Source organism: Brassica napus, chromosome A8 (genome assembly GCF_020379485.1).
Source record: "Brassica napus cultivar Da-Ae chromosome A8, Da-Ae, whole genome shotgun sequence".
NCBI classification, from domain to species: Eukaryota; Viridiplantae; Streptophyta; class Magnoliopsida; order Brassicales; family Brassicaceae; genus Brassica; species Brassica napus.
In genome coordinates, this window is record NC_063441.1 from 16,332,000 (window position 1) to 16,345,252 (window position 13,253).

A 13,253-nucleotide genomic window follows, 5' to 3' on the forward strand; every position below is an offset into this window, starting at 1 on the left:
CTTCATATAAATAGATAATTATTTTAGATGTTCAATATATTTTGAATACATATTAGGAATTGAGATCATGTTTGGTACAAATTCTTTTTGGAAATTTTGAATGTTTTGGGTTCTATCGGGTATCCATTTAGGTTCGGATTCTGTTTGGATAATATCCATAACCCGAAATACCATAAAACAAGATCCATTTGATATTTATGCCGGGTTCGGATCGGTTCCTATTTATTTTTATCGGATCGGGTTCTGTTCAAATTTTTGGGTTCGGTTTATTTGCCCAGTCCTACTTTTGGCTCGTCTTTGGATAGCATAATATTTGGGTGTTGATATCTGATTTGCTATTAGTCAATAGATTGCCGCAACTTTGGTGTTTTCTTGGTCTCGAATATTGTTGTATTGATCTTGCATCAATTGTTTTTGCTTAAGTTGCACGGATTTGTTTTGTTGATTCCCATAAGTTAATTGCTGTTGCAGTTTCTATGACTTTAAATATTTACTAGATCTTGACCCGTGCATCCTCATAGATGTTTGCTTTAATTTGTAAAAACATTATAAATTCATAACTATTTTAAAAATTATGGTCCCGTTATATATTATTGTTTGACTATTCTTTTATTTGTAATACAAATAAAAGAATACTAATACATTCATATATATTATTTTCTTGTCTCATTGTTTATTTGATATTGTAACCCAAATAGTATAGCTATTTCTAGTATTATATATCTAATTCTATTTCGGTGGTCCATAAAAAAAATTAGAAAGAAGGTTTACACAATCTATTAGTTCCTTTGTATTCTATTTTTTATATATATTGAAAACAATTTTATAATGGTTATTAGAAAATACATTAGTAAAAATCAATTTCTGAATACATGTATATTTTTAAATCAATTTTTGTTTTGAATTTTGTTTAATGTTTAACTTAGACAAAATATTTTTTTAGTTAATTAGATTGGACCAATTGCACAAAACAAATAATTAGATTAAGTCATTTTTCGTATATTTTAAATCTGGTCCAACGAGATAATTTATAAAAATATAATGAACTTCAATTTTTTAAATAACATAAGCCCATTATTTTATTTTTTAATATATTGCTATCCATATTTTCAAACAACATTATATTTATTTTTAATTATGTTATTCTTGTTTCCAAACATTTCCAAAGGTACTTCTACTTTAATAAGATAGAAAATATAATATTGCAAAAATATGTTGTTAATTATTTTTTCATGTCACTATTAAATATCATATATGTGTCATCATATAATTAATCGTGTTTTTTACCTACCATCATATAAGTAATCATATAATTAATAGTGTTTTATACGTACCATCATATAAATAATCATATATATTATATATTTAAAACTTAATATGAAATATAAAAATTAAAATTTACGTTGGTGTTTGAAATTTCTTTGTATTGTATTTTCTTAAATATGTTTAAAACATTTTTATAATGGTTATAAAAAACATTTTAGTAAAATCAATTTTTGAATATATGTATATTTTTGAATAAAATTTTGATATAAATCAATTTTAAATTAATATTTTGTTTTGAAATATGTATATAAAATTAAAATTTTTGTTTTATGATTATTTTAGACGAAATTTTTTTTAGGTAATTAGATTGGCTCATTCATTTTCGTATATTTTAGAGCTGGCCCATATATATAGTTTTCATAATATAATGAATTTCCAATTTTTTGTGATAACATAAGCCCATTACTTTTTTCTTTAATATATTGCTAACCATGTTTCCAAACAACACTATGATTTTTTAAACTGCTATCTATGTTTCCAAACAAAAACTTAAAGTACTTCTACTTTAACTAGAGGGTTTTCCGGGCTACGCCCGAATTTTTCCCTATAATATTATTAAATTGAATTAAACTTGTGTATTTTTTATTTTGAGATGGTAATTGAAATTCATAACTAATAATTTACAATCATAAAATTATAATTATATTTTTAAGTTTATTAATTTATCATTTTCCATTAAGAAAGATGTTTGTTTAAGTTCGTATTTTATAAATTTTTATATGTTAGATAATTTTCATTATTTTTTTATTTTTAATAAATTCGGAGTATGACTTGTTTAACTTTTTTATTTTGTACCACATATTTTTGACACTATACAATAGATTTATAATTCATGAAATTTACAAATGAGTATAATAAATTAGTTTGATGTTATTTTCTTGTTCTCAGTTGTTAATATTTGTTGACTTTATATGTGGTATGATGTTTATGTATTTTAGTTTTATTTTGTTAATTATCATTTGAAGCTTCAAATTATTATTATGGAATTGTTAAAGTAAAATATTGTTAAAAATGTTATGGCGAGTATTAATTTTCATGCATTGTGTTGATTAATTTATAATATATGACTTATTCTTGGGTTCACCCCTAGGTGAACCTGTAGGTTCACCAACCAATAGGATTGTGTCATTTTAGATTCAGTATCTTTTAAAAAAGGAAACAAAATATTATCGAATTATATTATATTTTTTAAATAAAAATTATATTAATTACGAAAAAACGATTTTTTAATCACAAAAAAATGAATTTGTTTTTCAAAAGTATTTTTAACGTTGCCAACAAATATTAAACCCTAAACCTTAAACATTTAGGTAAATCTTAAAGTTTAAGATTTGATCCAAAAATTTCGGATTTATCCAAGGGTTTAGGGTTTACCCAAGGGTTTAGGGTTTAGGATTAGGATTTAGGGTTTAGTGTTTTGTTGATTGTGTTAAAAATATTTTTTTTAATTCAAGAATTTAAAATTTATCAAAGGGTTTAGGGTTTACCGAAGGGTTTGGGGTTTAGATTTAGAGTATAGTGTTTTGTTTATGGTATTAATTTTTTTTTTGAAAACTTTCTTTTTTGCAACTACTATTATTTTATTTATTTATATTATTTTTTTAATTTTAAAAACGTAATATAATTTGACAATATTTTGTTTCCTTTTTTAAAAGATATCAAATTTAAAATAACCCTAGGGGGTGAACCCAAGAATAACTCATAATATATCATATATAGTTAGTTAATGTGGTTTTTATCATTATATATTTTAAGACTAACGTTTCGTACCAAGATAATTTTTTCGCTCTTTGATGTTAGATAGTTTTGTGAAAATATATATATTTCATCTTAAATAGTGGGTTGTTCAAATGTGGACCTATGATAAAAAAACGTTCATTCATTTTTGGTTTGGTTCTTGTGTTCTATGTTTTTCCATTTATATGTTCTCAGTCATTTTTTTCTATATGTTTTAATTATATTAAGTTTGTTAGTTATTTATGTCTTCTGTTATTTTTTTCTATTTATATGTTTTTCTAGTCCTTTTTTATATGTTCAGTTATGTACTCACTGTTTAGTTATTGTTATTTTCACTTTTGTTCTATGGTTGTTTTTTTAAAAAATGATATAGTTTTTTATAGTGTCTAAAAAATGTTCATCTCCTTCAAGTTACTACTTATAATGATTTATATACGCATTATATTGATATTAATTTTATTTTTAAGACATCATCTTGTTCTGTTAGTTGAAATATTTACATGATTTCCATTGTCTTTCAATTTTTTCATGGAATTAATATTTTAATCAAGTTGATTTTTCTTGTTTTTTTGCCAGTGATTTTGTATTGGTTCTAAGTTCTAACATTAATAGACAAAAATCAAAACTTTAATATTCAAATGTTTTTTTCTGTTAGATAAATTGTTATATTTAGTTTCCAAAGATTAGTCTAAATTACTACTTTTAATGGCTGCATAGTTAATTATTTTCTGGGAAACTAAAAGACATTAAAACTTTTGGTGCTCTACAATCAATCATTTGTTTTCTCACCTTAGAGAAAGTGAAGAGCAGCTCTCAACTCGTATAATGATATAAATGTGTGACTTTAGCATTAGAACTACAATTTCGAGAATATGTGCATAAGCCTAGACAGTTTTTGCTTGTGAAAACTATCGAAGATTGTAAAAATAGTAGTAGTTGTGGAGCATAGAGTTATCAACATCATCATCCCCGTAAAGAGAGCATGAAATCACTACATTAACAACTTAGAACAGTATTTACATTATCTATGCAATCATTCAGATGAAAAGAAAATTACAATTTTTTACACATAACTGAAACTTATACCTTGAACATGCAAAACGCCTAGATGGTTAAAACATCCTTCTGCACCAAACCTGAGTGAAAAAACATCCAAACGAAACATTGTGTCATCATCAGCAATATATGTGTAATACATGAATTCTCAACAACAAAAGAGAGAGAAGGGAACCAAGAAAACATATAGCTTCGGTTATTTTATGAATCTTAAAACCAAGAACTCAAAACGGTAAAAAGCATCAAGTCGAAAAAATCTTATAGTTCTAGTACTCATATATAGTAACAGAATCTTTGTACTCGTAACTGCTTCAAGCGCCTTTTCTTCTTTGAAAAGATAAGAGACGCTCCAAAGCACCATCACGGCGTGCTGCGTCGCCGATGTCGATACTTTCATCAGCTTCTTAACCACCGTCTTCAAACACTTGCCGTCTCCTCCGCAGATTTTCGATCTGCCTTCTTTTGTGGATGCTAAACTCTCGCGAAGCTTCAAAAATTTCTCCGTCACCGAAACGCTCGCCGTCGTTGGATCCGTGAAAAGATAAGAGACGCTCCAAAGCACCGTCATGCTCTAAAGCACCTTCATGGCGTGCTCCGTCGCCGCCGTTGATACTTTCATCAGCTTCTTAACCACCGTCTTCAAACACTCGCCATCTCCCCCGCAGATTTCCGATCTGCCTTCCTTTGTGAATGCTAAACTCTCGAGCAGCTTCAAATATTTCTCCATCACCGAAACGCTCGCCGTCGTTGGATCCGTTAACAGCTTTGTAAGATCCTTGATGAGCTTCTCTCGGATTAGATTGACTTTCACGCGCCTCAGTGAGCTGATCGCGATCAAGCAGGATAGCGTCGCTTTGATTAAGCTCGAATCGGAGTCTCTTTACCCTCTTAAGAAACGGAGAAGATGGAGTCAAAAGAAGATAATCGATAGGGTTTTTTTACTTGTGTTAATTGGGCCGCAGATGGACAGAGTAATATGACTTGGCAGAAAGAACGATTGTTATTGGAGGATTTTACTAAACGAAGCCCAGCGAAAAATATGAGGTCCAAATGTAATTAATAGGTTGAAGCCCATCTGACGTGTCCAAATGAAATGTTCTGATTGGAAGAATATTTTTAGTGACGTGGACAGCTTCTCTGCTCTCTATTTCTTGCTTTTAGTATTGTGACTAGGGATTAACCCGGGCTACGCCCGGGATTTTTATATTTTTCTAATTTAAGTTGTTAAATTATTTATATTTAGGTTATGATATATATTTATATAAATGTTAAGATGTATGTCATAATTAAAATTTATTTTTAAATTTTAACACGTTAAATTAACATATTTTTTACTATTTAAATATTTTTTGTAATTTTATTGGCTATCTAGTTATCATATTTAGCAAAACTATCTGTTGAGTGTTGGAATAAATGTTTTAGATATTTAATTAAACTGCAGAGTATTTTCGGATCGACCACATGCTCAACAATCGATCAATCCGTAAAAAAGATGGTCGATCTTCTTGGCGAGGTAATTACAATTTTAGCAAAAATATCTTTGATTTTCAAATTTAAGTATATAACTATTCTTTTGAATATTATTTTTTTTATTGTATTTTTTGATTAAATTATTGTATTATAATGTTTATGTAAATATTTTTTGTGATGTTTGAATTTGTGTTGTTCGTATACTTAACCTAGATGATATTGATGTTTAACCATTTGTTGTTTTTATTTATTTTTTTTAATCATAAATTGTTTTTATTTAAAAACATTATTCATATATAATATAATAGTTTAAGTTTGGAAGATTAATCTATATATATAAATTATGTATATTTTTAAAAAAATAATTTAAGATATTATATATTGAGTAACTGAATTTCTTATCTTGAAAATAAAATATTTATATTTTTGTCTTCATGTTATACTCACCAATCCATCATTGATATTTATAACTCAGTATGTTTTTAAAAAAACTTAGTTTTAAGTAATAAACGAATTTAATAAATTAAATTCATCACCTATAATGTTCTCTAAACTATATTTGAAAACTCTCTAAAATTATATTTTAAGCATAATATTACTATTATTTAATTTTAAGCATAATATATGCAAAACCAACTTAAATTATATTTACAATAGGACTATCCTAAACCGGTTAATAAACCAAAAACAATATTAAACCAACATGAACCAATACCTGATTCGGCGAGGAATGAAGTGTTTCAGGATAAACGCTTGAATGATTATTAACTGTAATGGTTTGATCATGAAAGAGTTAGTATGAATATTAACAATTGTAAGAATAACTTTGAGTCTATGAAAAGCAATTCAATTCCCATGAATAAGTTTGGCTTTTGGAAGTTGCGGGTTTCCCAACAATGAATCCACCTAACAAAAAATTTGTTGTCATAAAAAATCTCATTCAAGGTCATTAAAGGTTTTTGGGACGGCAAAAGTTGATGGTGGAACCATTTTTTTGCTCGTGTGCTTTGAAGTTTTCCTTGATAGAGTGAGGTTGATATTGATGGAATAATGAGTTTTATAGGGACTTTCTTGATGTAAAACTATACATTTTTTTTTGTCTAATGTGGTATTTCCATTTTTATATAATTTACTACCATTTTAAGATAGATGTACAGTTTAAGATAGATGTTTAAATCTTAATATACTTTTTCCATTTTTGTAAATGTTTATTTCCATTTCTTATATTTTAATTTACGTAATATCTATATTTTATATTTTAAAATAGATATTTAAATCTTAATGTACTTTTTCCATTTTTTAAAATTGTGTATTTACTTATATTATATATTTTACATTTTTAAATAGATGTTTAATGCTTAATGAAGTTTTTCCATTTTTTAAAAAAATTGTGTATTTACTTATTATTATATATATAATTCATATATTATATATTTACATTATTTACTTATTATTTATTTTCCTGTATATGTATTTCCATTTCTTGTACTTTTTATTTACTTAATATTTCTATTTTACATTTTAAGATAGATGTTTAAATCTTAATGTACGTTTTCCATTTTTTTTTAAATTGTATATTTCCATTTGTTATACTTTCTATTTACTTAATATCTATATTTTAAATTTTAAGATATATTTTTAAATCTTAATGAAATTTTCCATTTTTTAAATTGGGGATTTACTTATATTATATATTTACTTATTTTTTTTTTTTTATTGTGTACTTCTATTTCTTATGCTTTCTATTTACTAATAATTTTATATTTTAAGATAGATTTACATTTTAAGATAGATGTTTAAATACTAATGTACTTTTTCCATTTTTTAAATTGTGTATTTCTTTTTCTTATACTTTCTATTTGCATAATATCTATATTTTACATTTTATGATAGATGTTTAAATCGTAATATACTTTTTCCATTGTTTTTAAGTTGTGTATTTCTTTTTCTTATACTTTCTATTTACTTAATATCTATATTTTACATTTTAATATAGATGTTTAATATTTAATGTACTCTTTCCATTTTTTTTAAATTGTGCATTTACTTATTATTGTATATATAATTCGTATATTTATATATTTATAATATTTAATTATTATTTATTTTTCAATATATTGAGTATTTCTCTTTCTTATACTTTATATTTAGTTAATATCTATATTTTATATTTTAAGATAGATGTTTAAATTTTAATGTATTTTTCCATTTTTAATGTAAAACGGCAATGTTTAATAGAAGAACTTGGACAAATAGTCAAATAGTTATATTTATGTTTTTTTTTATATAAAATAGAAATTTTACATTATGGAGATAAGCCCTTTTTTTAGTGAAAAATGGTAATCTTACATATGTTTAATGTAGTTTTTCCATTTTTTTATGTTATATGTTTACATTTTATTGTTATTTTTAAATGTAAAATGGTAATCTTACATATGTTTAATGTAGTATTTCCATTTTTTATGTTGTATGTTTACATATTATTTATTATTTTCGAAATTATATATAATGTTTTTTTTTACAAAATAGTAATGTTACATTATGGAGATAAACCGTCTTTTTTTAGTGAAAAATGGTAATCTTACATATGTTTAATGTAGTTTTTCCATTTTTATGTTGTATGTTTACATATTATTTTTTTAAAAAATAAAAATGTAAAATGGTAATATTACATTATGGAATTAAGCCGTCTTTTTTTTTAAAGTGAAAAATAGTAATTTTACATATGTTCAATGTAGTTTTTCCATTTTTTATGCTTTATGTTTCATATTATTAATAATTTTTAAAAATTAGTAATATTAAAATGTAAAACTATATTTTATGCCACGTGTCATCTTTCGGGAGAATTTTTTTTCGCTGATGTGGACGCTCTATGGAGCCTCAAAAGGTCCCTTTTATTAGTAAGGATTTCCATTTTTTTAAATTGTGTATTTCCTTTTCTTATACTTTCTATTTGCATAATATCTATATTTTACATTTTATGATAGATGTTTAAATCGTAATATATTTTTTCCATTGTTTTTAAGTTGTGTATTTCTTTTTCTTATACTTTCTACTTACTTAATATCTATATTTTACATTTTAATATAGATGTTTAATATTTAATTTACTCTTTCCATTTTTTAAAAATTGTGCATTTACTTATTATTGTATATATAATTCGTATATTTATATATTTATAATATTTAATTATTATTTATTTTTCAATATATTGAGTATTTCTCTTTCTTATACTTTATATTTAGTTAATATCTATATTTTATATTTTAAGATAGATGTTTAAATCTTAATGTATTTTTCCATTTTTAATGTAAAACGGCAATGTTTAATAGAAGAACTTTGACAAATAGTCAAATAGTTATATTTATGTTTTTTTATATATAAAATAGAAATTTTACATTATGGAGATAAGCCGTTTTTTTTGTGAAAAATGGTAATCTTACATATGTTTAATGTAGTTTTTCCATTTTTTATGTTCTATGTTTACATTTTATTGTTATTTTTAAATGTAAAATGGTAATCTTACATATGTTTAATGTAGTATTTCCATTTTTTATGTTGTATGTATACATATTATTTATTATTTTCGAAATTATATATAATGTTTTTTTTTTACAAAATAGTAATGTTACATTATGGAGATAAACCGTCTTTTTTTAGTGAAAAATGGTAATCTTACATATGTTTAATGTAGTTTTTCCATTTTTATGTTGTATGTTTACATATTATTTTTTTAAAAATAAAAATGTAAAATGGTAATATTACATTATGGAATTAAGCCGTCTTTTTTTTAAAGTGAAAAATAGTAATTTTACATATGTTCAATGTAGTTTTTCCATTTTTTATGCTCTATGTTTCATATTATTTATAATTTTTAAAAATTAGTAATATTAAAATGTAAAACTATATTTTATGCCACGTGTCATCTTTCGGGAGAATTTTTTTTCGCTGATGTGGACGCTCTATGGAGCCTCAAAAGGTCCCTTTTATTAGTAAGGATAAGATATATATATATATATATAGATGATTAGAATAAAGCATTATTTGTCTATTTTATATTAATGCTTTGACTTTGTTAAAGATAATTATTTGCTTTAATTATAAAGTCTAACATTTTGATTTCTGGTTTCAGTTTTTCTTTTTGGAATAACCATGAAAGAATAAAAATATTGAAGTGTATGGTGAAATAAACAAATGTTATAAACAATATTTTGATCTTTAAGTGATCAAATGGTATGTATGGAAATGAATTTTGTGAGTTGACGCCCCAAATTAAGTTTGGAGAAGTCTGCCACATGTGAATTATTTGCCATTGAAATTAAAATGTTTGATGATAATGATCAAAACATTTATATTACATCAATGCTTAAATGCAAGTTATAAGAATATTGACCATGCAAAAACAATGAGAATTTTCAGGCCAATGTGACTAAAACTTACATGTGTATTGTAGTTTCTAAAGTCAATATGGTTGAGAATAATCATATAGAATGGTGGTTTTGATGGCACAAATAATATCTTGTAATGATATGTATATTTGTTAAAAAGCAAAAATATGTGTTTGGAAAAATCCAAAACATAAAGTTGGATTTATTAATCAACTTGAGAGAACTATGCAAATAGTTGTATGTAAAATGTGAATTTCTAAGATTGAAATACATTTTTAAGAAAATTATAATAATTTTTGAAAATTGTTTTTTATTCATTCAAATCTAAAGGAGTATTAGATTAACTTTCTAAACTCTTAAGAGATGGTAAATGTAAATATGCATGTTTTTGAGCTATCTCAAAAAATGTGGAGGAACAAAAATCATTGGCAAGAGGCCAAATAAACTTAGTGATAGTTATCACAATATGATTTTTTTAGAAAAAAAAATTAGTGTCATACACTGAGCTTTGTGTATGATTAATTGTATTTGGAAAAAGATGACAAAAATCATTAGACAATTGATCTCGACTAATCTCAAGAGATTATGTTCACTTTGTTGACAACCTAGAATTCTTTTATTAAAGGTGTGTTATGAGATCATATTGTATATCATCAAGAGGAATGGGTTAGCCTATGAATTAAAATGAGGTTTGGCGGAAACTCTATCTAATTGAGTGGAGATCCCAATAAATAGGTTCAAGGAGACAACTAAGTCAAACTAAATCGGTCCAAAGCAGCGTAAGACTTCGGTCTATACCCAGTTCCTAGGATGATTAAACATCGCTGCATGTAAGGAATAGATGATAAGCATTTTCTTTTAATGATTTGTGTCCATTATTTCGAGATATGAATGAAGTAGTACATGATACTCTTCTAAACAAAACTAATGGCAAATCACCTTGTGAGCGTGAAACGGAACCGTTTCTAGGAGAATAATGAAATGTTATATTCTCCAAGTTCACTCATGATTACCAGAAATGTTCACGGCCAAAATGAACACAATAGATAAATTAGTTTTATGAGAGAATGAAGCTGTGCTATAGCTATTATCTCGGTTCACACCAAACTCCGGAGGTTCAAGACATCATGGCCACCTCATGTTCGGTAAATCTGATAGCTATTAACAATGACTGGTTAAAGACTGAAAAATTGCTACCAACTCATCATACAGTGAATTTCTCGCTCATACTTTCAAAGGTCTCTTTTTTTTTCTTGAGTCATGTGTATAGAGTCATTTCTATTCATGTGGAGAATAATTACAGCAACTACTACAGTCTTCCGCTCTACCAACTATTACAGCAACTGATGGGATCCGATGCATTAGTGCTGGTATGATCGCACTTTTTTTTTATTGTAACAACTCGCCCCTTGGGACCTACTCACCATGTGGACCCCAGGTTGGCCCTGCAGGGCATCGATCCTAACCTCTCATATCGAACCCAAGATCAAGTGGTAACAGCTTGTCCTGTGAAAAAATTGTTAAATGGTAAGATTTTGAGTTCGAGTAGCGGCAAACGCACCAATAACTTACATAAAAGAATTAGTGAAAACTAACATATTAGGGATTAGAATCAGTGCTTTACAGGGTCAGTCTCGAGTCCACAGACGGACAGATTCCATGGGGCGGATTGTTACAAGTTGTACAACACTTCTTTCACCTATTAATTTCCTATGTTCAACATTCGTAAACCAATTTGGTGATAAACTTAATTACCTCCAAACAATTTTTACTACTTTGATGACAAAAAAAAACCAGAATCACAATAGTCTTCTTTTGTACACACCAGAATCACACAACTTAAAACATCAAATTACTGAATTTAAAACAACTTAAAACATCACACCAAAAAAAAAAAAACAACAAACCCGTCCGTCACCCAACTTAAAAAAAAAACCCCATTTGTTGCACATATCACCCATTCAAGAGTTTATCTTCCGGCAGTTCTTCCTGATCTCGCCATTCGAACCCATCAACGGAGAGATATTCCCCATCTTGATCATAGACTCTGCAAACTGGAGAAAAAAAACTTCTTGATCCTGTGCATACGTTATTACAAGCCCTCTCGATATATCATTACCGCTGAATAAAATCTGGTCCGAGTACAACAAGCCCATATTCTTTATCAAGTTAATGAAGTAGTTGTTATCGAACTTTGCCGCAGTAACCATGTCCAGCACCGAGAGGTTCTCCTCTCCTCCAGCTATTGGGCAGCTTTTCCGCAAGTTAGCAGCGAAGGATTCTTCTAGTGTAATGTCTGGACGACCGTCACCGGATTGATTGTACAGCCTCTGTCTGAAACTCGTGCATCTGGAGAAGCCAATGGTGTGACTCCCTAAGAACAAAGAGTTAGTATGGAATGGTCAGAGACAACCTTGAGCTAAAGCTCATGAAGTTCAAAGCCAAATTATGGTTTCTTCGATGGTGTTGCGTGTAAGGGAAGCTTACCGGAAAGAGCAACAAGATCAGTGACATCTAGTCCGTGACGGTTGAATTTTCTCAGAATTGCCTTGAAACTGTCGTTTGATGCAGGGATGTTGCTGTTCGAACCACTCAAGCTTGCATTGATCGAATCTCTTCTTCCTAATGGGACGACCCAGCTTGGACCTCCGCTCTGGATGAAGATCAAAGCCGAAATTAGCTCATATTTCATATATGTTTTTTTTTTTCCAAACAAGGGAGATGACTTACAAGAACAGAGGAGTCTCTAGCGGCTAGGGTGAGAACATCAGCGCAAGAGACCGTTCCCGGGCATTCTTTCTCAAGTTGGGCTTTGATCTGGTCAATAACCTCGAAGCCACGAACCGATTGGCTATTGAAAACCGAATTTTTCTCACTCACTATTCCGCCAATGCTGTCAAGAAGCAATGATCCATCACAACCCTGCATATCATAGTTACCTTCCTCATTAAGTCAAGTAACTAACTTAATAAACAAAAAAAAACAAATGATGAACGTTGAAGGAATCAATTAAAAAAAAAACTGAACAAAACAGTCATGATAATGAAGTCTCATCAAGGAAGCAGCCATTCGTGTCTCTGTAGCAATAGTTGTTGCGAGAACATCAATCACAATGTCTTCGACTTGCGGGCATGAGTGGGCGTAAAAATCAGGCGATAATTTGGTTCCATATTCGATGGTGTAAAGATAAAATCCCAAAGGGCAAATGAAAAGAAGAAGAAGAAGAAAAGCACAGCATTCTTTCATTATGTTCAAGAAGAGGAAAAAGGATGCTAT

General features: G+C 27.5%; 1 protein-coding gene across 1 annotated transcript; it reads right to left on the minus strand.

Moving 5' to 3' along the window:
* Positions 1–11,738: 11,738 nt before the first annotated feature.
* Positions 11,739–13,223, minus strand: LOC125576953 (peroxidase 49-like). The gene is made up of 4 exons (XM_048737509.1): positions 13,005–13,223; positions 12,708–12,920; positions 12,465–12,630; positions 11,739–12,351 (listed from the first exon to the last, which is right to left on the minus strand). Exons 1-4 carry the CDS (start codon positions 13,221–13,223, stop codon positions 11,939–11,941), a joined length of 1,011 nt encoding a protein of 336 aa, XP_048593466.1. The 3' UTR covers positions 11,739–11,938.
* Between the last annotated feature and the right edge of the window lie 30 nt (positions 13,224–13,253).

What these genes read in the sequence shown, in the direction of transcription:
- LOC125576953 (XM_048737509.1), bottom strand. Translation starts at nt 13,223, where the DNA reads ATGAAAGAATGCTGTGCTTTTCTTCTTCTTCTTCTTTTCATTTGCCCT. An exon ending in TTCATTATCATGACTGTTTT is followed by an intron (nt 12,921 to 13,004) that starts GTTCAGTTTTTT and finishes TGACTTAATGAG; the next exon opens with GAAGGTAACTATGATATGCA. An exon ending in TGATCTTGTTGCTCTTTCCG is followed by an intron (nt 12,352 to 12,464) that starts GTAAGCTTCCCT and finishes CTTTGTTCTTAG; the next exon opens with GGAGTCACACCATTGGCTTC.